This window comes from Antedon bifida, chromosome 3 (genome assembly GCF_963402885.1).
Source record: "Antedon bifida chromosome 3, ecAntBifi1.1, whole genome shotgun sequence".
Taxonomy (NCBI): Eukaryota; Metazoa; Echinodermata; class Crinoidea; order Comatulida; family Antedonidae; genus Antedon; species Antedon bifida.
The window spans coordinates 25530271-25556461 of NC_136228.1; the positions used below are offsets into that span (position 1 = coordinate 25530271).

The 26191-nt window shown below is 33.6% G+C and overlaps 1 protein-coding gene across 1 annotated transcript in view; it reads right to left on the reverse strand.

The window, feature by feature from the left end:
- LOC144836851 (uncharacterized) overlaps window positions 1–26191 on the reverse strand; it is a 61541-nt gene that overhangs the window by 21771 nt on the left and 13579 nt on the right. Inside the window, exons 3-21 of the mRNA XM_078691731.1 lie at window positions 24713–24981; window positions 22120–22458; window positions 19814–19936; window positions 19323–19550; window positions 18802–18957; window positions 15978–16163; window positions 14683–14910; window positions 12433–12666; window positions 11366–12061; window positions 10886–11038; window positions 9937–10165; window positions 8759–8960; window positions 6933–7095; window positions 5659–5976; window positions 4956–5189; window positions 1935–2035; window positions 1288–1668; window positions 989–1176; window positions 189–566 (exon numbers count right to left, since the gene is read on the reverse strand). Coding sequence (XP_078547857.1) covers window positions 189–566; window positions 989–1176; window positions 1288–1668; window positions 1935–2035; window positions 4956–5189; window positions 5659–5976; window positions 6933–7095; window positions 8759–8960; window positions 9937–10165; window positions 10886–11038; window positions 11366–12061; window positions 12433–12666; window positions 14683–14910; window positions 15978–16163; window positions 18802–18957; window positions 19323–19550; window positions 19814–19936; window positions 22120–22458; window positions 24713–24981 — 4806 coding nt within the window. The remainder of the gene's footprint in view (window positions 1–188; window positions 567–988; window positions 1177–1287; window positions 1669–1934; window positions 2036–4955; window positions 5190–5658; window positions 5977–6932; window positions 7096–8758; window positions 8961–9936; window positions 10166–10885; window positions 11039–11365; window positions 12062–12432; window positions 12667–14682; window positions 14911–15977; window positions 16164–18801; window positions 18958–19322; window positions 19551–19813; window positions 19937–22119; window positions 22459–24712; window positions 24982–26191) is intronic.

A 26191-nucleotide genomic window follows, 5' to 3' on the forward strand; every position in this document is an offset into this window, starting at 1 on the left:
CTATGCTTTACATACTATGTTCAATAAAACATGAACAGATAAATGTTGTGATCATAAGCTAACTACTACATGAATTTTATTATTTGCCCAGTTTAATTGAAATCAGCCCAATTGTGTAGTCTTTTACTCCACAACTCTCACAAAACAGGTACCTTGGCATTTTTATTTAGTAATAAAGTTGCACATACCCAAACTCAACTGCAGTATCAGAATATCTTGTTTTACGTCTAGAATTGATAAATCTACGTACACGTTGCAAATTCGACCCACTGTTAGCATCAATATCTGATCGCCATTCATATATCATAGGACTGCCATTTTTATCATTTAAAATGAAAGCGGTCGTACGCAAGATAATACTCAGATTACGTAGAAATGCATGCGATACTACAGGCGTCAGCATAAGTTCGTAATCTATGCTGAGAATAAGAACAAGTGTATCTTCGACATATACAGGTGGATCAGTATCGCAGTCTAAACCATCCCAGACACATTCAGCTGCTTTGCAACCTTCATCACACATTTTATTCATAAATTTGCTTTCACAGTAGGCATCATATACAGTGCTAGAAAGACAATCATATTGTGACATATTAGAATAAACAAGCAGATTTCAAACTAAAGTTAATATTGTATCATTTTGATCACCATTCATTATACATAAATTGTAAGTTTATAACCACATTTTTGTTAATTTGAAGTTCATTTATGATTTAACTATGATTTAATAATAAAAAATAAATTTTCTGCACTTTGTATTATGAATATTAAGTACGTATTTTACCATGACGTCATAAATTTGCGTTCGTAAAATTGAGAATTTGTAAATTGAGGGTCTTTACTGCAGTTAAAATATCTTTATTATAAAAGAGAGCATTTGTATGTTTGTTTGTTTTACAATTTTTGGTATTGCACGCATCCATAAACATAGGAATATATCTTTGCAAATATCTACTAAAACTAATTTGTAAATAGTTTAAATACATACTTGCATTGATGTACTGGTCTTTCACAATCATAACCATCAAATATGCATTCTGCTGTATTGCACTCTGGATTACAGCTATAATCTTGAAAGACGGAATAGCAATAGTCAACTGCACAATCTGCCCACGGATCAACACCCACAGAACAGTCTGTTCCGTCCCAGTTACAAGCATGATTGTTACACTTGTTCTGAAACATTTCATATACATTTGATAGTATTATTATTCAATAAATTAAAATACAAATAAAGTTTAAATGTATGCTCATATTGATATAATCATATTTGTTTAATTTACTTACATCACAAATGTCATTGCCACCTAATCCTTCACATTCTGGATCAGCACACTGGTCATCTGATGGATTTGGCGGACGGGTAACTGCATCAACCTCTCGTCCAATACCACCTGGGAAAGATGGATCATCGACTTCACAACGAATGCCATTGTGTTCCGACGGGCAATCACATAGAAAATGACCAACCTGATCTTGGCAGATTCCATTATTTTCGCAGGGCATTGACATGCACTCATCTTCGTTGATTTCACAGTGAATGCCAGATGTTCCAGTTAAACAGAAACATTTGAAACCGTTGTCTAGATTTTGGCATGTTCCTCCATTCTGGCATGGATCACGGCTACATGAAAGCAGTTGAAGATCACAAGACTTGCCATAATAGCCCTAATAAATTGCAACATTTTCAGAATTATACAACCATTCAGTTTAATTGGCTTAATGTTAATGTAAATACTATTATTATTGTGGAATTAACCCATTTTGATTTTTATTATTTAACAAAGGATTGGTATTTAGAAAATACAAACAATTTTTTACCTTTGACTTGATGATCAAATATCTTTAATAGTAAAATCGCTAATTATTAACAATTTCTATAAAATATCAATTTCTTTCAATACTTGTCTTCATTGAAAATGGTCAAAACTTACATATGAGCAGTTGCAGTGAAATCCAGTTAGTGTGACTGAGCATGTTCCATGTAGACATGGGCTTGGAGTACATTTCTGTATCTCAATGTCACATAATCGTCCTGTAATGATTAAATTGATTAAGTTATTATTATCAGTGGAAATGTCTGGAGATTTGTTGTTCTGCTACAATCAAACAGACTATTCAAAACAATCAGCTGTCTTAATGTCAAGTTCCACTAGATATGTTCAGAAAACAGAAATTTTAAAATAGTTATGAAATGGTTTGGGAAAATTGGGGAAAGTGTGAAAATATTTTTGTGACATAACAAAAAGAAACTTTGTATTACAAAAATATGAATTTAGGAGTAAATCATTGATTGATGCGAAACTATGCTAGTAATTACTTATCTCTTTGCGATTTTTATTTTTGGATAAGTAAGTTAGAAATAAAATAAATTCATATTATCAACCATAGTTTATGTTAAATTGATTTTAATTTGTTTTTCAAGCCCATCTTTCACAAAATTCATAGCCATGCCTATTATGTCTGTGTACACGGAATTATTTTGCATGCATGAGAATCACACGAGTTGTCAAATCTCTTCCCCCTCGATCATATCAACCTCTTGTGAGGTGATTATTTTTTTATTACTATATTGTTGAAATGACGAGCGAAATTGATGGAAATTCATCCACATTAAACAGTGGACGGTGAGCGTGATGTTAACATCGTTTTGAAGATACAGTTTAGGATAATATCCTGGTAACGCAAATACAAAAGCCAGTGTTACTGCACACCGAGCCATATACACTCTTGAATAAAACAATCCGAACAAAGCCAAACAAATTCTGAACCGCGGACCAAGGTTAGAAAACAAGGAAGGAGAGGCGGTCTCAAAGCCAATGCTCATTACCTGTCATTATGGAGGATAACGGAGCAGAGAAATTGCGTAATAAATTGAATGAATTGAAAGCATGTACTCTTTTATCCTAAGGATTATCGTGATGCTAATTTGATATTTATATCCGAGACTTGGTTTAAGGACACTGCTACTGAATATGACACAAACATTGATGGTTTTTCTTGTGAAAGATTTGACCGAAGACTAGATTCTGGTAATCCATCAGTGAAGGTGTTTGCCAACAATCTATGGTGTAACAATGTAACAGTTAAATATCGGCAGTTAAAAATACTAGTTACAGTGGTCTATATCCACTTGAGAACGAATGATGAAAGTAGCTGCATCTGATATTCAAAGTATATTATCAGTAGGTAGGCTTTCCTACCCGAGATGAAAAAATAACTGTTGTTATGTCAACATATGGGTACAAATCTTTGCCGAAGGCAGATGTCACACCAATTTAGGTTCCACTGCCAAATTAGGCACCAAACTTAATTTGGCGTCTAAGACAGCAAATAAGGTACTTAGCAAAATTAAGTAAATTAATTATATTTTCACTTTTTATAATACAGTTTATATAAAGCAAACATACAGTATTGAAGCTAGTAATAAACTACAATATGTATTTTGTATTGTTACATCTGCTGTTACATTACCATTACATTAAATTAGAAATATAAAGCAGACATTTTTTTATTTTCGTCGAATATATCGAAACAGAAGTGCTTCAGTCATGGTCTGCGAATTATATGATACTCCTGTGCCAAAATCTTTTTACCAGAGAAGTCCCTGTTTTTAGTCGAATCACCGCATGTACAGTAGAAACCTAACCTAATAGATTTTGATGCAGTGCAGATTGCCCGTCATGTGGGCTGGCAGTCTGTCCATTAGGGGTACAACATTTCAGCAATACCAATGATTTCATATTTTAGATGGATAAATATCTGTAGATTGCTACTGTAGCCTTTGAGGCCTAAATTGCGTTTTCATTTTTCCCTGAAGCCTATATACTAGGCATTCCAAAATTGAACGCTCTACCTGTCTCTGACTGACTTTAAGACCCAACTGGACATTGACCGTATCGCTATAAAGCTTGCCCACAAACAAATTTAATTGCAACTAGCTAGGCCCAAGCAATTTAAACGATATAAGTGTTCTGTATTTTAAAATCTTAACTCAATGATAGTGCAATTTTTAACATTTTTACATATCTTAATATTGTATTGCTTATTGTATGTATTTTTATCGTGTGTTTGATCTTTGGAATACAAATTTTAATTGCGTATTTGACAATAAATTTGAACTTGAACTTGGACATGTATATCTAGTAATGCATCATTTGGTGATTGTTAACAGATTACACTATTTTTAAAAATCCAAATATTGGGTCTGGATATAATATATAGAAAAATAAACGACTAATGTACTTCTTTATATACTATATATTTAGCCAAATATTTTTCTGAGCAGAGTTTAGTACAATAGACATTTACGAAATATGATGGAGCTGGCTGCTGTTGATGGAAATAAATTATCACTTTAATCAAAAAGTAATTTGTTTCCTGTTTAAAAATCCTGCTAATGCCTCAAACTCATTGTCGCCATGTACGTCTATGAATGTGCATTTCTGGAAGTACATTGGTCGACTTAGGCCTAGCTAGCGAATTTAGAACTACTAGGCCTAGCTTACATTGTAGTCTGCGCGAGCGATTTAATGTGAGGTGTACAAATACTTTCTTTCTTTTACTTGTACAATCTTTGGAAATTTGCGTTTTTCAGACACAACAATATTGTGCAATATCAATATTTTCAGCAACGTACAAATCGTGTTTGATGTGCTTATTTATTATTTGCGAACCAGACAAGATGGTGATTGGCCTGCTGCCGTGGACACAACCCTGGGTTTTGGAAATTAAACTTGCCGATCTCACATATGTGGGTATAGAACATTCATAACAATTATGATAGCGTGTCAGTTGGTCGACCATTTTATGGTTTTATACTGAAATTTAATTTGTTTATTTCTTATGCTCTACTAGTTATTCGAATCTAATTTTGTGTGTGTTGTTTACTAACAATAAAAGGATTCATACAAAGTAATTTTTAAAATCCTGTCATATCCAATTTAAGTCCTTACCCTCGAAACCGGTCTTACACATACAACGGTAGTCATTGGTTTGTTGGATGCAATCTTTGGTTCCTGTTGAGTTGCATGGGTTAGACAAACATTCATTGACATCTCCTTCACATCGTTGACCAACAAATCCTGGAGGACATTCACAATGGAATGTGTTAATCCCATCTATGCATGTGCCATCATGAAAACATGACGTTGAACCACAGTCGTTCCAGTTATCTTCACAATTGTCACCTAAAGAAGAAACAGTACAGTATTATACAAATATCGTGTGCCAATATTAGGTATCCCAATGAAAGCACACTTTTGAAATAATCAAAGTAGTATAATATATATATATTATATGTAATGATATATATTCAATTTTAATTGATAATTACAAAATTTATATAAGTATGTAATCAATGTATAAGTGTGTTTATAATTAAAATCAATGAGAAAAATGGTTCTAAAATCCTGTCCACACATTGAAAACCTTATCATAAAATCCTCATCAATTTTCAAAACATTAACGTTTTGCATATTATTATTAACGCATTTGAACAGAGTAAAAACATTTGGGCACGCTCTCTAACATAGAACAAAAATTCAATATTAAGTATACATATATATATAATAAAAAGATATAATGAACACTAAATACAGAATTTTCCTACCTTAGGGACAAATAGAATAGTTTTATCACTTATACTATCAAACTTACCAGAAGTGCCTGCTTTGCATGTACATCTGTAGGAACCCACTAAATCATGGCATGTACCTTCATTCATACATGGATTTTCAGCACAGTCATTAATATTTGTCTCACATCTTGTTCCCATGAATCCATTTAAGCATGTACACAGAAAGCTGTTAATAACATCCTTACACACGCCTCCATTGAGACATGGGGATGATGAGCACTCATCGTTGTCAGTCTGGCAGTAGCTCCCAGAGAATCCTGGAGCACAGTGACACTGATGGCTTGTGCCAACGTCTAGACATTGCCCCCCATTCTCACAAAGTTCACTTGCACTTTTTCCTGAAAAAAGTATATTTTGTGTTAAAAGGATTTGAATCTACTATTATAATCGCACCGCGGCTTTAGCCAGCTATATTACCAGAGGACTACTCATTCAGAAGCTATATCAAGCAGAAGCTATAGTTCTACGGGTCATGCTCAAATTACAAACCCCAAGGCACATCTGAGAGAAGAGAGTCTATGAAAACATTTTCTGATAATACAGTATTATCGAGATGCATGTAGACGGTAATCTGTAAAATCTTTTAAAAAAAATAATGACTTTGTGCTTGCTGTTAACCTAGGCCGGTATTATAATAATTCACTGTCAAATAATCAAAACTTTATTTTGGCTGTTGATCTCTAGGGTCCAACTGGCCATTTATCACTTGTTGACAATTATCTAGGCTTGATGAATTGACCCCCAGACTTGACCTTAGCAATAAAGATAAACTAACATATTAGATATACCCACCTTGGTGGTATTATTTGCTTTGAGTGATTTGAATTAAATAAATAAACAAGAAATATTTATTACAAAAAAACGCCGCTCGACATTTTAAAATTAATCATTGTTCTTTCTTCAGATATATTAAATGATTAATTATTAAAAAGATGACCTTTTTGGTGGGTGTTAGTAATCTGGTTGTATTTCATTAAATAATTGATATTTCTGCTAATTTTCAACAGCATTTGAAAGAAGACATGTGTACCTTTCCAACAATGTATTATAACAAATATTAATCTACTAATTAAAAAATGGCATTTAAAAATGGTCAATTTTGAACTTTAATGTGCTGTATGTGTGTGACCTCAACCTGTAGGCATGCAACTGAATACCCTCTAGAGACAACGTGACTTCGTGACAACATATTTTTTTGTAAGAAATATTTCTTGTTAATTAATGTACATTTATCCAAATATATATCTAAAATGCTTGTAATGAATGATCATGATGACAGTGATAACTCAGTTACCTGTTCTATTTGCAGCAAGATTACATGAGATTGTAGGCATGTCACATGTTTGTCCACTCCAACCTGCTGCACAAATGCAGTCAAAGAGAGTATCATTGTTACTTTTACATGTAGCTCCATTCATGCACAAATTATGGTCTTGACTACACCAGTTTACTCTCTCCTATAAAAAATATTTACAAAATTAGGTTAGTTTTAAAAAAAATTGAATGGTGGGAATATTATATAACTGATTGAAATATACTGTAGATGAAATTAAGCGACCCATGTTATTCACATGTTTAGACATGACGTCATCATCAAAATTAAAATGTTTGTAACTCATGTGAAAAATAATTGATTCAGCAAAAACTTATTAAAATCTGGGAGAAAATGGGGTATGGGTATCAAACAAAATTATATCCTCTTGATTCTAATAAATATGTCTGAAATATCATTGTTTTGATTGTAAAATGTTTAAATTTCGGCTTAGAAATAAGTGACAAAAAATATTGATATTCCAGTCTCTGTTATGGGTGCGTTTTGTACACAGGTGCGACTTGTACCCCTGAAATATACGGTATGATCAATCTTACAATTTTATAAAAATGTGCATGAGTTACTCTGACGTCATAACAAAAATTACATATACAACGTCTATATATACAGTCAACTCCGCCTAAGTCCAATTCGCGCAAGTCGAAAAATCGCGAAAGTCGAATTTTTATGAAAGTCCCAATTCTTTCCTATACATTACTGTGTAATTTTTATTTGTAAGTCGAATTTGTCTAAGTCGAAATTCGTCTAAGTCGACGTCTTTTTGCGGTCCGAATATACACATTCTTTAGTGATTTATATCGTATAAGTCGAAGTCACAAATCATGTGGCAACAACGCGCTAAAAAAGCCGATGAAACGTACGTAATTCGATAAACAAACGACAGAGGAGATAATGTGGGACCATATCGGTTCTCTCAAGCAGGTTGTATAGTATAGGCGGCGTCCTACAACTCTCGCTAGTGTATAGTGTATGAGTTGTTTCAGAGATGAGAACTTATCTTACTTATACCCATTTTGTGCTAGACAGATGGCAATAAACAATGGATACCGAACCGAATAAGAACCGAAATATATTTATTATACGTTTTCGTATTGTTTCGGGCTTAAACCATAAAAGAAAATACAGTTTATCATTGCCGATAAAAGAGGCTTAGCATTTATTAGGCCTAGCTAGCTAGCTAAGCAAACTCAATTCAAGAAGGCTCATCGCGCGGGCCGCGATCGCGACAGGGTCTACTAGGCCTAGCCATAGCGCTTTTTTAGCAAATCTGTAAGTCGCGTAACTCAAATTTTTATACCGGTCCCATTAGATTCGACTTAGGCGGAGTCGACTGTATTAACCAAGTTATAAAATATTCAATGTCTACAAGTTTGAAACAAAACCTCAAACAAAATTGGCAGAAAAAAGAATAGTGAAAAAAAAGTAACAGAACAAACCAAAAGTATAAAATAAAATATTCCTCCTTTCACCTCTTAAAATTGTTTATACCATCATACTTTAACATTCATTATTTGTATATATATATTTCATTTTCGTGTCTTGCAGTGGCAGCTTGGCCAATTTACAGTAATAAGAAAGCTGATTGGTTGTACAGTTTTTCGTTTGTGATTTTACCAGTGGACATCAAATTTGACAAGAATGAGTTGAGTGGTTAATTTTAAAAAATACAATAGATTTGGCAGTTTAAATTCTAGAGAATGTAATTTAAATAAAAACTTTTTTTTGTTTATAAATTATTTCAAAATATCACAAAAAAACAAAAACAGGACTGACGCAAAAAAACTTACCTGACATCTCTCTCCCCAATAACCACTTTGACAATTACAAGTGTATGAACTAAGGCCATCTAAACATGTACCACCATTTTCACATGGGTCTGATAGGCATTCATTGACTGATGTTTGACAGTTTGGACCAACATAACCAGTCTGACACACACAAGTATATGAATTGACACCATCATGACAAGATCCACCATATAAACATGAGCTGAAAATATGAATAATATTGTTATATTAAATAAACAGAAAATCTTAATATAATAAAAATGTTATATGAAATGCTGTAGTTGAAAAACATGTAATCCATGTCAGCCTACTCCCACGATATCTGTTGGCACTATACTGCCACATTAAAGATATGGGCCTATCTTATTGATATTATCACTATAAGGTAATATTTTTAGGTTAAAATAATCACTTTTGCAAAGATACAAATCAGGGTTGGATCCAAGATGTTGGGAAAGGGAAGGGAGGAAAAACAGGAGGCATTTTGAGCCAACGTTTTACTAAGCTGGTTGAGAATATTTATATGATCAGATTGATATGTAATGAAGACTAAAAGAACTACAATTCAAGTCTGTTGCATGTTATGTTCCAGACCGAATTTAGTGTCTAAAATTGTTGGATTAACCTATCCATTCGATTCCGTAAGTCAAGCGTCTTAACTACAAACACTCCCGTGTTTGGCATCAAAGTTTTAAAGTTTTTAAATATATTTTTCTCAATGGATGTAGAAAAGGTATGGTATGGTCATTAGGTATTTTAGTTTAGATAATATTAATGTTAATTGATATCAATCTTCAGATTTTGATTTATATATTTCTTTATTTTTTCGTTTTTTCTAACTATTTGTAATGGATTTTTTCTCTAAAATGGCATAAGCTGCATATAGACATGCATCTGAAGTAGAGCATTTCACTTTGAAATTGAGTGACTTACATGCCAATTTTGTGTAGTATTTTGTTACTTTACGTTAAATTGTTTACTTTACTAGGCCTGTCAACCCTAAACACTATTTTGTTTCTACTGCAGGCCTACATGCGACGGTATCAAAATTCATGAAACATCATAAAGTATTGATTTGTTTGGTGAGTGGGTGAAGCTTGTGTGTTGTATATTGGGAATTAGCATTTAAGTTAATGTTTACATGCTCATACAAAAACACCTTAATTTCAGTTTTTTACCTTGGTGTACAGTCGTCATCATTAGTTTGGCAATAAACGCCACTGAATCCAACTAAACATGTACATGTGAAGCTGTTGACATAATCATTGCATGTAGCACCATTTTCACACGGGTTACTTGTACACTCATTCTTTTCTTCCTCGCAGTTTTTGCCAACAAAGCCACTGATGCATTCACAGGAGTAATCAGCTGTACCATCCATACATGTACCCCCATTTGTACATGGATCTGATGGTTTTAACAAAAATAAAAATTACAGTTAAAATACAAATAATAAATAAGAATTGTGTCAGTTGAACACAATTCTATTTTGAAACTAGAGAGGGCATAATTTCAGACCTCCAAATTTTTAAAGTAAGAAATTCAATCTACCCTCCCGCCTGCACCCTCTTGCACAGTTTATATTCTATAGGGTTATTTTTTCTCGGAGCATCCATGTGGTGTTGATTTCAAAATCATATTAGCCCTATCATATTCAGATAATCATGTTTAACTTCTCGGTACGGTATACGGTATACACGTTTCGAGTGTTCATTTCTACAAATAAAACAATTTATAAGCCAGTTATATGATGCATGTGTATTATTGTTACTTCGTTGTGGCCTAGGATCAGTGATTCTACACCATGTCATGCCAGTCTTGACTGGCTTTGTGCTCTTTACATAGTACTTTGGTTATCGGCCAGGTATCATGGTCACTGTGTTTTTTATGTTTAGCGAGTTGAAGTTCTGATCAATAAAGATCTCATACTACAATCGTTTACTTGTGCATGACAAACGGGAATTTTGAAATTTTCAAGTAATTTTTTTAAAAGTTAAGACTAGTGAAAAAGGGTGAGAGCTTGATCTTGGGTGAAAAGGTGTGGGAAAAATTACAAGTAGAACAAATAAAGAGAACAATTAATTTGGTTTGGAAAAGTTAGGAAAATAAAAACCATCTTTTACTAACCTGGAAAGCAATCATCAATATTTTCAGTACAATGAATTCCAGTGTAACCTTCTCTACAAAGACATTGGTACAATCCATAGGTATTGTTACAGAATGCACCATTACGACAAGGTGAGTTGACACACTCATTTATGTCTCTATCACAGTAATTACCTAATAATACAAGAATTTAACCAGATTACTTTACTTACTTACATACAATATCAAACATTATAATTGAATTGCATGAAATTTAAAATGTTTTTATTTAATTTTTAATTCCCCTGAGAGTTTAAACTGGTGAAGCAAGGCTTAAAGCTCTCTTGAGTTTATTTTGCTTTCTACATTCTACATCTAGTAGTCATTATTTGTTTACTGACAATATATATTCATATGTATGTATCATGAAATAAAATGAGTGAATGTATCAAATAGCCTTTTACTTTTCTTATTCCAAAAAAAAATTAATCCCATCATAAAAATTCTAATTGTCTACTTTACCTGTAAACCCAGGCCTACAAGAACAGATGTAACCATGTTGCGATTCATATGGATTACAAATGGCTCCATTACGACAATTATTATCAGTACATGGATCAGTCACGATACTGCATGTCACTCCAGAGTATGGTCCTATACAAGCACACTCAAAACCATCAACTTTATCAATACAATTTCCTCCATTATTACAGGGATTCGGTGTGCAATCATCATCATTGATCTCACAGTTGACTCCCGAATAACCAGCAGGGCAGCGACAACAGTAATGATCAAGTTCAATATCACTAGTACAAGTTCCACCATGTTGGCATGGGTTTGAAGAGCATTCCTCAATGTCTACCTCGCATTGTGTTCCGCCATATCCACTGACGCATAAGCATGAGTATTGTCCAAGGCTATCAACACAAGTACCACCATTACGGCACGGATTACTTTCACATTCATCGCCCTCAGTGCTACATCTTGGATCTGTAAACCCACGAGCACAGATACACTTGTAGCCATTTATTTGGTCAATGCATGTACCATCATTGACACATGGACTCGAGAAGCATTCATCATTGTTCATTTCACAACGAATTCCTGAGTATCCTGCAATGCATGTACACATGTAGCCATTGATATTGTCTATGCATGTAGCACCATTCAAGCAGGGATTGCTAGCACATTCCACCAAGTTAATTTCACAATTTACACCTGTAAGTATATAAAAAGTAAAACATGTAAACATTAAATGCTAGGAATTTGGTCCCAGGAGTAGAACAGTTATATATGGTACACTATAAAGGTGGAATTCCAATTGCACAATATTCATTGCCACCTGGATATTATTGCACAATGTTTTGTTTTTACAAAAAGCATGCAATATAGTACCTCCAATCGTTACAATAGGAGAAATTAATGCATGGCATGCAATACGAAATCAAATCAAATGGTAAAATGGAAAGATGGATTACACAACATCTAGCATTATTTGTCATCTAGGCATTGTCTCAATGTTCTTTTATTACAACATCCTAACAAAATAATTGATTCATTTTTTAAGCATGCAAGAAATACTAGCTTACCAGTGGTTCCATCTAAACATGAACATCTGTACTCCTTAAGTAAATTTATACATTGACCACCATTAATACAAGGATTACTGTCACATTCATCCACCTCGATGTCACATTGAGGACCTTCATACCCGACCTCACAGTTACATGTGTATGAGTAAACACCATCAATGCATTCACCATAGTGACAAGGATGGGTGTTGCATTCATTTATATCAGTTTGACAGCTATCACCAGTATAACCTAAAAATATCATATTGTCATAATATAGTATTACTATGATAACAACGCATTCTACATTTAGGTATTATTTTAATTTTAATAACATTAAAACAACATAACATGGTTGCATAGTGTATCCATGAATGCACTAAATATAATTTACAGGTTATACATTCAATCTTGACAGTGAAATTCATTTGCTAAAGTAAAAAACCATGGGTGACAGTTTGAGCACAGCGCACAATCTATCTTGAGCACGCTCTTCATGGGCTTAGGAATGATAGAAAAAATGTACCCCTACCAACAGAAGTTGCATATGCAGACGACCTCGACTTCATTAGCCTTAAAAAACGCCTATCAAATTTTAATCTAAATGTAAATAAATAAACGAAAACAGGGTACACAAAAATAAAAAAAAGGAGAAAACGAAGAATGGAGAAATGTAAAAAAATGGAATATAAGCAGAAGGAAACAATTGGCATCAGCAGTGCTAAGCAAAATGACAGCGATATGGATGCGTAGATACAAAGCTAAAGAGAAAGTATGAATCAAATTATACAACGTATATGTAAAACTGGTATTGATATACAATTATCTTGTAGGATATAGAGTTTATCTGTGTTGTTTTATACACAAGGACTTTATTTTTCTAGAAAAAAGTAGAGCTATTCTAAAAAATATTAACCATGCCTTGTTCAGTGATATCGAGCTCATGCCTCATGGGCGTCGCTTCCGATGCCCGGCATGTAGAACAAACCAAAAAAGGAATTCGTTCTTGCCAGTGGCCATCCGACTTTTAATTCTTGAACTTTGACTCTTGTTATATTGTACTGTTTTGTGTATTGTGATATATTGTATATTTTGTAAGATCATTTTAATCCAGACCTTTTTATTTGAAATGCCCCGTGTGGGATGATTATCAGAGTGTTTATTGATTCTAGACGTAGGTGGCAGCATACACAATTTCGTTATTATCAGATATCTAAGTTAGTTATATCAAGCGTGTATTATTATATTATCCTGGAAGATGGAAACATTACATCATTTAACGATCTAATCACACTTACAAACAACAGAATTTGGCAAGAAGATTTTACAAAATCAATCATACCACTAGAAACGAAATTAAACACACGAAGTTGTGGGGAACACAGGACTAAAAGTATCATTTCACAGGTAGACTTACATCAATATTCTCAGATTATATTGGAAACGACAAATTTGGTTTTGTTAAAGGCAAAGTACAAGAGATGCTATAGGCATTTTGCATGTGATGAAAAGTCACTAGAACATGGCAATGAACTATACATCTGTTTTGTGGATTATGAAAAGGCTTTTGGTAGGATTAATTGGTAAAAATGATGTATGATGTGATTACAGAAACAGGTATTTATTGTGGGAGTTATATATGAACCAAGCTGCAGTAATTATGATAGATGGAGAGTTATCAGAACTAGCAAAGATTGGTAGAGGAGTCAGGCAAGGATGAATTGTTTCGTCTAATTTATATAATATACGAGGAGTTTCTACTCGCAAAAGCACTAGCAAACTGTACTGAAGGAATGAAAGTCAGAATACAAACAATAAGAATTACTGACGACAAGGCAAATACTAATGATGCTCTTCAAATATTAATGGATAGAATAAATTAAGCAGGGAAAAATTATGGAATGAAGATCAATAATAGGAAAACTAAAGTCATGTGTGTTACATATATAAATATATTGATGAAGAGTTGATAGAACAGGATAGGAATGGTAAAAGGAAAACTTAAAGATTACATTCAATTTCTGACCGGGAGATAGCCATCATGGACCTGCCAAATGGCAGATGACAAGGTAGGTAGCATCTCACAGAAAACTTTGGAGAAACTTCACAGCAGAAATAAACCGAGCAGCTGAGGCGAAAAAGCCAGAAGACTATTCGGTGGAACAGCGTTAAGTTATTATTCTTGGAAACAATTAACATACTTGTACAACTTGGGAAAGGAATAATGTTAATTAACATTAAATTCCAAGACATTATTATCTTCCTTACCATTTTTGCAATAACAAATGAATGAATTGGTGGAATCTTCACACGTCCCTCCATTAAGACATGGCTCCGATAAACATTCATTAACATCATTTTCACAGTTGACTCCTATGAACCCTGATGCACATTGGCATGAATAACTAGCAAGGGAATCTATACATTGACCTCCATTCTGGCAGGGCCGGCTGTCACACTCATCTATTTCAGATTCACAGAATTCACCAGCATATCCTAAGAATATAGTCATACATATTATTAACTGTTAGTCAAACAACTAAATTCTTTTTTTAAGTATGAGAAAATCGTCTTTTTAACTTAATTAAAAAATTCTCACATTTACAGATAACACAATTTCAATACCATCTGTTTTAAATTTATTTTCTTAAATATAAATGTATGATCGAGTTTATATCGTACATTCATTTTTCATTTTAAAACCGTGTTTTGATCACAAATATGTAAAATAGAAACGTAATGTCTAAAAAATTCTATTATTGTAGTAGCAAAATGTACAGCATTAATCTCGAAAAGAAGCCCATCTTGAAAAGAAGCCCACTCAAAATATTACAAAAATACATCTATTATTTTCTTGATTTCTTGAAAACAAAAAAATAACCTTTACTTATGCAAAAATCATAAATAATTATTTTAGAACTACAAATTTGACAACTTTTAACACAATTATTTCTGGGTTAACAGTCATTGATGCAGCTTTATATTAATAGTTCTAATACTTTATTTCAAACAATTCATTTTTCCTAAAACAGAAATGTGTTTACTTGGGTAAGAGCAAAACCATATTGTGTGCGTTAAACATAATTTAATAACTGTTTTGAGGTTAAAAAAGATTATCAGTATGTTCTGAGAAATTAACTTTAGCTACAATTCAAACAAAATTGTTTTGGTTCAATACTAAAGGATAATACTAAATGTATTTCCGTATACTTCAATACAATAACTCAAATTGTGCACTAACATTCAGCTTCTGACTAACTTTTCTAATTATTTTAATACATTTACAAAGGTTACTAGGAACACAAGCTATGTTCTTTCTAATTTAGTTTCCCTTAAAATAAACTTTGTCACGTACTCTTTCAAATTTGTTGCAATTAATTACAATTTGATGTGTTGTGAGAACATGTAAACAGTAAAAATATCAAGATCAAAAATAAGTGAATGTTCCATGAATGTTTTCTGGAAAGTATTTCATTACTTTTTTACCCTTGTAATTTTGAAAACTATATTAATTATATGTAAGTATAAACTAAGAGGCAAAGGCACTTTGAGCTTTGACTTACCTCTTAAACAGACACAAAAGAAGTTTCCAATACGGTTTAAGCATGTTCCATGGTTCACACATGGATTTGATGCACACTCATTGGTATCTTCCTCACAGAATAAACCTTCATAGCCTTCAACACATGAACAGTGGAAAGAGCCAAATGTATTCTCGCATGTTCCTCCATGTTCACACGGATTTAGATCTGCAAAAATTATTAAATAAGGAGGATAACTTAACTGTAACATTGTATCACTAAGTTCCATGGTTAGAATATGTTTCATGAGCCTTATTTCTGCTGCATGTCAAAATATTAGTAAGTAAGTAATAAGAGTGGTATTTGAGAGGATGGTGGGGGATTTCGGCTTGGTATTTTAATTATCTCTGGGAAGGGGATGGGAGTTTGAGGTGGGGTTGTAGGCCTTTCAACATGACTGAAACTGTACTGGGAATGTACAGTACAGAAAGAAAGTACTGTAGTTTCGTAGATAGAACGTAGGCTACGTTGTTGGCTTCGTAGGTTCCATTGTTTGGCTTCGTAACCTCAATAAACAACTTTCAATGAGCTACGTTCTGAACTTCGTAGGGAGTTCGTAACCTATATAAACAACCCTGCGATGTTCTTAGTGAAGTAATTAAGAAGGTGTGAAATTAATGTGTTAAATTTAACTGGCGGAGGACCAAGTTGTAAATTACTAAAAAATAAATAATATTTTTTAATCGTAATCTTTTCCTTCGTGCGTGTTTACCTACTCAACGGCGAATATAAATTTCCCACAATGTAAACGTAGAGACACAATCCAACACAGGTGAACCGCAACGAACAGGCCAACTAATAATAATATAGCGAACGTCCAGTCCATCCAGAAACGATGCCGAGAAAAAAAAGATCGTAAACAATTCATTCTAAATATAGGATCAGAACGTTCAATCGGTCGCTCAAAAAGACTGCCGACAGAAGACCGTAATTAATACAGACCTAGTTTTTTTTTGGTCACATGGCATGAAACGCGATACTCTCTGCTTTACCGCAATCTTTCACGTGTTTTTTTTAAACTTAGTACAAGAGGGTGGCTGCCGGTCTGACGACGATTAATAAGATCGTGTACCTGGATTTTGTGTCACATGACATGAAACATAATACTCTCTCTCTGAAACTGCTCACATGTTTTTTCCACTCCAAATTCTGTTCGGGCTTTTTTCTTTACACATGTCGTAATCATTTTAAAAGGCCTAAGCCAGGCCTATGTTAAATCTTAATATGGAATATATATTTATTTTGCATATATTTTGTTGGGTTAGGTGTCGTTGTTTTTATAATTCGTAGGTATTTCAAGGTAGGATTAAATAATTTTTAGTGTAGGCCGCCGAAACAGGCTAGCCTCGACTTTCTCTACGTGAGCTGAGGTCCACCCGGCCCGATGTCGTTTCGTCGGCGGATTTCCGTTCAAATTAGGATAACCGATACGTAGGGCGGCTACAAAAATTGACGTCTACTATCTTTAGATAGGATTTTAATTAGCAAACAATACATTGTTTGTCTGCATTGTCAATGCTTCTAAAGGCAATAACAATGGTGTTTACTAGCCCTACGAACCACCCTACGTAGGCGCGCCTAGATAATTATCATAACAATACATCGTAGGCTGCGAACAATACATCGTAGGAGAGAACAATACATCGTAGGAGAGAACAATACATCGTAGGCTACGAACAATACATCGTAGGCTACGAACAATACATCGTAGGTTACAAACAATACATCGTAGGCTACGAACAATACATCGTAGGACAGAACAATGACCTACGATCTACCTACGCGTAGGCTACGAAAGGCTACGCGTAGATACGAAGCAGTAATTTCTTTCTGTACTGTAATGTACAAATTACGTTTGAAAACCGCCACTGAGGGGTTATGGGTTGGGGTAATGGCTTAACAAAGTACTTAAACCATGCCTATAAGATGCATCGCCCTTTTATTAAGACACTAAAGTTGAGTTGAATTAAAATTTGCGGTATCAAAATGGGGTAAAAGGCTATCAAATTGACCAGAATTGCAGTAGGAAATAGTTAAAGTATTTTAATTATCCCTGGGAAGGGGCTGAAAGCTTGGGGTGGGGATGTAGGCCTATCATAATTGTTACTGGAAACGTCTTAAACACATCACCCAGTATCTGGGATGTGTTGTTGGGAGGGGGGAGGAGGAGGAGGGGCTGAAATACTGGCGTAATGATGTATAACATAATTAGAATTGTACTAGGAAGAAGGCTGGGGGATACAGTATCAAAATTAGATATTTTAATTATCCGAATATGACACCTATTCATTTACACAGTTTACAACATACCTAAACGATAGGCCTATCATAGCTATGTATGGAAGCTAAAATTTGTCCTGGGAAGAATTTGTTTTTAAAAAAGGAGCATGGGGTGTTATTGAAGATGGGTGAGGTTGGTGAATAGTGAGATACTGGCGTCGGGTGTTATGTACTGAGAGGGCTTTAAACTAATTCTGAAATCCGCCCTGGAGTGGGTATAATTGCTAGTATATCATAAGCATTAATTATTTGTATACTAATTTGTCATTGTGTCTATATAAATTGAATAGAATAATAAAAAGTTTTTTTATGAAATAGTCTTTCGAAATACTTCTACTTCTTCTTCCTCGAAATATTACTGGGTTGTTTAAATAAACTATCCCATTTTTTATAAAAAAAAAAAATATTACGTCTGAACTAGCCTAATCTATATTTTCCCTCAAGAAAAATATAATTCCCTTCCGGATGTCAAATGTTATATTTTATTTGCAGCCCTAAAGATAGCTTGTTAGATAATTCTTCTAACCTAAGAGACACTCATTAATATCTTGATCACAGGCTCCTCCTTCATAGCCTCTAGGACACACACAGCGTGCTAGACCTGTCAATGGATCAGTTTCACATCGCGATCCAGGGTGGCAAGGACTGCTATGGCAAGCATCATCAAGATGACACAAGATACCTAAGATAATAAAATAATTTAAATTAAATTAATAATACTTTAAATATATGAATTTTAAGATTAAAAATGTAAATAATAATTTCCTAAATAATCCAGGTATTCTCATATACGATGTGCGAGCCCAGGCAGTAATTCTGTATATTTTCTACACTTATATTTCACAAACTTTTAAATTTCAACAAAATAAATATGGTAATAAGACCAGTTCTTGTTTTTTAAATTGTAAAAATAAGACCTTTACATTTTAATTGTTCATAGTATGTTCTAATTTTCAATTTTTTAAAATCACTTTCATAAAAAATATAAGGCTAGTGATTTATAGCTTGTATACAAGGCTTGACATCCATATAAAATAAATTTCGTACCAGTTTTTCCAGGAGGACATTCACAGACATATGTTCCAACATAATCTTGACATTTAGCGCCTTCTTGGCAATCTGCATCGGCACAATCGTCTATATCAATCTCACAACGATTGCCCTCATAGCCATTGACACAGTGACATGCATATGAACCAATTAGATTCATACAAGTTGCGCCATTTTCACAAATGTTCATGTCGCACTCATTAACATCAGTTATACAATAAGTTCCTTTGAGAAAGTAAAACAAAATGTTATAATTGATGACATCATTTAACAGAACAAAGGAATTGCACTAAAGAGTAGACCAAAACTCTAAGCTGCCAAACTCCTACAGTTGCTAAGGAATATATATTCCAGGTTTAATAAAATTTAATAAAATTTTGTTTAAATGTGATTAGAAATCAAAATCTCATTTTGAAAATTATTTCGTAATCACGGTACAACAACAACGTGGGAGTTAAGTCAACATAATCAAATAAACTTAACTTTACCTGTAAAATTGGCTGGGCAGTGACAGGTATATGAGTTAATCCCATCTATACAAGTTCCACCATTACTACACTGGTGATTCACACAGTCATCGTCATTGGTGTCACAGAAATGACCAGAAAATCCTACAATGACAAAGAGGTTCCACAAATTTGAATTATTATATGGTTACAGTACAGAAAAAACTGAAACTTTACCTACAAGCTGGTTTTATAGGTTGGTGGCTTCGTACAGTACACTCAATAAACAATCCTAAACAACTCTCAGAGGACCAAGTTGTAAATTATTACTCAAAATATAATAACAATTTTGTTGGTCACATGGCATGAAACATAATACTCTCTGTACAGAACTGTACATTAAATTGTTAATGTGCATTGTCCATGCTTCTAACCCTAGGAACCCTACATTTGATTCGCAATTGATTTTTTTTTGTAACATATTTATATTATACATACAACTATATGAATGTTTATTATCTCAAATATTATGTTTATTTAAATTTTATAAACACATTTAATGTAGTGTTAAATATGTCAACGACCAAACAATTCTACTAGGCCTAGCTAGGCTAAAACGCATAGAAAGGCAACGATACCATTACGCAATGATACCATTACACAACTGAAACTGATCTAGGTTAATTCTGGTTTTTTTTTCAATGATTCCACGTCTTGTAGAGTTGTTCCCATTAATTAATCAAAATTATACAAATGATTTTAAAGCTAATTTAAATGCTTTGTTGGTCTAAATTAGTACGTATATCTCTCCAAAAATGTTACTTCCGTCGTGATACAAGTATACTGTATGTATATTGTTGTTTAAAATAGCCGGCGCTGTTGGAGTTCAAACGAGTTTGTTACCAGAATAGTCTTTTTTTTCGTACTCGAAAAAATGGTCAATCGTCAAATCAAATGACAGGAATTTATTTCAATGTTAGTAGGTGTTATAGTACAGTAAGTAGCTAAATTTACAGTATGACGATTGTAGCTACCCTTTGCATGTTAATGATGGCCAATTGACCACATGCTTTTTTTAATAACATGTGCCATGCACTCCAGCTGGGATGATGCCTTGGCCACTAGGCACTACTGTAGGCCTATTCAAGCTTGTTTTACTGTCGATCACTGAGTTACGTTGAGTTGCGTTGAATTGACAGGATTCAATGATTCAACTTCAACTTTAACATTACAATAGTTAAAACTGACCAATTAAATGGTTCACAAATTACGTCATTGCAGTTTGTGAAAAAATAGGTACACGCTGACAATTCTTGAAACACAAACTTTTAGGGTCGAATACATAAGGTCTACGCCTAGATTAAGATATTAGCGAAAACATGTCCTAATTTTCATGCGGGCCTGGCTGCGCATGACCAGTCTTGGTTTTCCAATCCTTCACATCTGTGTGTCCCAGCAACGCAACAAAGAAACCATTAATGATCGCATAAAAATGTGTAACTATTAGCAGTCCAGCTCGATCATCGGTATCGTTATTGTATTTTCAACTTTAATGATTTGAAAATTCAACGCAACTCGCCGTAGCGTTACGTCGACAGGGAAGAAGGCTTAGATCGGCCTAGGCCAGACAAATTTTTGTTTTATCAAAAAATTATGTTATTTATTGTTAATTGCCTGAAGAAATAATCGTTCGAATGCTGTTCGTAAAATAGAAGGTTCTTAACTGAAAAGGACATAAATGAGAAGGTACTTGAAATTCAATTCAAGAACATAGCATGTAATGTTATGGAAAGGTGGCCTATGCTTTTGGCTCACACCACCGATATAAAATTCATTGTTGATTTCCATCAGGCCTAAGTTAAGATAATTAGCACTTTATAGGCTACTGAATCTAGCTAAAAATATGGTGAACTAGGACAAAGGTTTTTTTTTCAGTTTTAAATGAATGTATGTTGTCCTGACCACATCGTGAAAATATGGGTTTTATAACTAATTTGCATATTTATGCTCATTTGCATATGAAGGCGGTGGGTGACGGAGGGTTGATTTGTTGTACGTGATCAGGACAACATATACATTCATTTAACACTGAAAACCTTTGCCTACAATTTTGTCCCGCTCATATGCTAGATTCATTTTTAGCCTATTACTGTTATAGGGGCATATAATTAATCCCTATTTGATTAAACACAAATTAAAATTATCCTGGCCTGAAACATTTCTATTGTGGGAAGTGAACAAACAACAAACAAACTCTAAACTGATTTATTGTAAACAAGGCATGCAGATGATTGGCGGATTGGCAACAATTAAAAAACAGTGAAATTTTATACAGTTATTTTACATACCTGTGGTACAGATACATGCTTCTGAGAAAGCATCAAGGCGTTCACATTCTCCTCCATTCTTACAGGGAGAGACTGCACAAGGCACAAATATATGGTCACAGTGGGTTCCCCTATATCCTTGGGCGCATGTACACTCATAAGATCCAGGGTTATTAAGACATGTTCCACCATTCTGACAAAGGTTCAAATGCTGGCTACACTCATCTATGTCATTTTGGCAATTTGATCCTGTAAATCCACTAGCACATTGACATGTATAACCATTTTGATTTGTATGACATGTTGCACCATTTAAACATTGTCCAATGGCACAGTAGTCCGTCTCATTACATAACATACCTTTTACAAAAAAACAGACTAAAAATTAATATTTAAAGTAACATTTTAACATTGGATATTGCTAAACAAATTATTACCATATTATTACAAACCTAAGTAAAAATACAGTACAGAAAGAAAATACTGCAACTTTTCCTATGAGCTGGCTTCGTAGATAAAATGTAGGCCACGTTGTTGGCTTCGTAGGTTACATTGTTTGGCTTTGTAACCTAAAATAAACGACTTTCAATGTGCTAAATTTTTATGTTCACGTCGGACATGATTTGACAATTAATTAATACAATAAACACAATTGAGGAAAAAAACACCAATCAATATGAATTTTGAAATGCAAGTATGAAATTAATAAACAATTTTAATAAAATACTTGATTATGAACAATTGGAACTTAGTGTGAAATAAAAAGTTACAGTATATTTATAGGGGAAAATGCTAACAAGATGCATGGTTTTATGAAATGAAAAGGATTTAAATGATATGTCCTATCCTTAACAAAAATGTCTGTTCCTACAAAAAATGTCATCAATATATTTTTTAATATGATATTTTCACAAAAGTTTCAAAATATTTGTTTATAATGTATTGCATATAGTTTTTAAAAGGAGAAAATAAAATATTTAATTGGTATCAATACTTTTAACTGAAATATAAAAAACACCATAAAATTACTATTAAAATGTCGCAGATAGGACAATTATGAATTTTGAAATGTCTATATAACATTTAATAACAAAATATGTGTTATAAAATGCTTGATTTTGTACAATAGGGACATAGAGTAACTATATCTGGCAAAAAAATGTTTAGACACAAGATTGGTCGGGCCTTTTTCTTTACACATCAGTGGTCTCACCAGCTATACTTTGGTGTGGCGGCACCTTCATGCTTTAAAATTTTAGTAGGAAACTAAAGTTATAACAAAAAATCTCCGCCTACTACTACCCATTAGCTAGCTCACTCTTTTAACAATATTGACAACCATCGATCAAAAAAAAATTTTCGCTTACTATACTAGACTACGCATAGCATACAGGGGTATTGCTAAACTGCGCAAACCAAGCACAAACCTCAAAAAACCCTGCGCAAACCTCCTCCAAATGGCTTTTTATTGGTTCTATCATGACTAGGACTATCATAGCAGGTAATTTATGAAAAATTATGAATTTGCTGTAAGTTGGCTTTTTTTGTGCGAAAAAAATAATTTTTTGGGTAGACTAGTAAAACATCATTTTTTGGGTTAAAAACCCAGCGCAAACCTCTTTGGGTGAAAAAATATCAATTCTGGATTTACGAAACATTTTAACAAAAGAAGACAATTTATTTTTCAAACAATAATTTTTTTTAGTGCATATTTTCTCAATTATTTTCAAGTAAGATTATTTATAACATTCCATTTGCAAAATAACAAAATAATAATAATTTACAATGCTCTTTTTCCTTTTTCTTTTGTCTGGTTTTGTGAGCCCTTTTTGAATTATTTTGTCCCTTTTTTTTCATAAATTACTTGCTATGATAGTCCAAGTCATGATAGAACCAATAATAAGTGATTTGGAGGAGGTTTGCGCAGGTTTTTTTTAGGTTTGCGCGATTTACACTGTAAAATCTGACATTTTACCCAAAAAATGATGTTTTTCGTCCAAATTACAGCAATTTCATAATTTTTTTTTCATAAATTACCTGCTATGACAGTCCTGGTCATGATAGAACCAATAATAAGCCATTTGGAGGAGGTTTGCGCAGGTTTTTTTTAGGTTTGCGCAGTTTAGCAATACCCAGCCAATATGGCTTTCTTGAATAAATTTACAATGTATTATATTCAGAAATTGTAGTTTCATTTTAGCTTAATTTTAAACTGTTAATCTCTCATATGCTCTGAGCTGAGGCCCACATGCACAATGTAGACTCGTCGGCAGACGTCCGGCCAAATTAAGATAACCAAATCGTAGGGCGGCTACAAAAATTGATGTCTTCTAGCCTTATATAGGATTTTAATTAGCGAACAATACATGTTTGTGTGCATTGTCAATGCTTCTAAAGGCGATGACAATGGTGTTTACTAACTCTACGAACCACCCTCAACGCATAGATAATTATCATAACAATACATAACAGGCTATGAACAATACTTCGTAGGCTAAGAACAATGACCTACGACCTACTACGCATAAACTACGAAGCAGTATTTTCTTTCTGTACTGTATAAGGATGTAAAAAATAGGTTTCTACTATCAATGTGGAAAAAATGTAAACATACCTGTATATCCAAAAGCACACTCACAAAAGAAATGTTCTAAAGATGTTGTCAGTTGACAATTTCCACGATGTAAACATGGCTCTTCACGCCGACAAATATTATCTAAAGGAATGTCACAAATTTCACCCTCATACCCAAGAGGACAAATGCAACTACGCTGTGCCCCTGTTGTACTGAGCTCCACTTCACATATAGCTCCATGTTGACAAATATGATTGTGGCAGGGATTAACAAAATCACAGAATTCTCCAACATACATAGACGGACATCTGTGTAAGAGAACAAAGAAGTAAAACTAATATTTAACTAATAACTGGAAAAACACTCGCATTCATTGTACAGCAACTAAAAGGTGTGATTATCAGGAATATATAAAATTTCAATGAGATAAGCCCAGGAACAGATACAATTTACTAGAACTAGCATTGAATTTGTTACTTTGAAGGAAATCTTGAAATAAAAGCACAAAAATTGATATAATGCCATTCTATGACCTGATGCATACGCTTATAGTGTTGAGTTGTGCCTATTATGTGTCAATAATATAGAGAATATACTGTATACAATGTACACTATCTGTATACAGTGTAGCATATACACACATGGCTCGAGATATTTTTTTTTTTTGACTAGCAAACTTTGCTAGTTTTAAAAAAATTTACTAGCAAAATCAGCAGCATAACTAGCAATCACAATTTTTTTCCGTTAAAAGAGTTAAATTCTACAAAAATATGAATTTATTTAGGTGTAGGCCTAGGCCTAGCTTTTAGGTGTAGGCCTAGCTACTGTAGCTAGGAAAATCTGTAGTTTAGTAGTAGTACCCATTTTAGCCAAATTCAAAAAAGATCAAGACATGTTTTCATGCTAGCCAAAGCAAGGGCGTTTTGGCCTATGGATGATTCGTCCCGAGACGTTTCGGCTCACCTTTTTTAGGTCGAAACGTCAAACTTTTAAAATTTGAAGCAGAACAAAATTGACTATGTATAAAATATTATTGGCGGGATTATTGCCGATGACAAAACTGAGTTTTATATTGTTTATATCCAGACGTAATTAAAACATTAAATTTAGTTGCCACCGAGCGAAATTGGTAGGCCCTAACTAATCCGTCCAAGCTACGCCCGCCTCACTCATCGGCCATGGTCCGCTGTCTCTAGCTCGAGACTCATCTATCCAGGAAATTCCATATCGCGATAAGCATGATGTTGGACTCAATATTACTCAATAGTGGGCTGATTAATAGTTTGAAAAACAGCTTACGGCATCTCTTAAGTGAATTTTTATTCAACGTATTCTTCTTTGATGAATCCTTTGCCCATTGCTGTGTAAATCAGTAATTAAAGTTTTGATGCGAAAAGTGTGTGTAATTTAATTCCACAGGTAAACAATAGGCATAGGCCGAGGAGACGTTCTTCTCGAGCGCAAGATCATCGTAAACAAAATTGGAAGAGTCCATTAAGTGTGGGGGTGTTTACTATT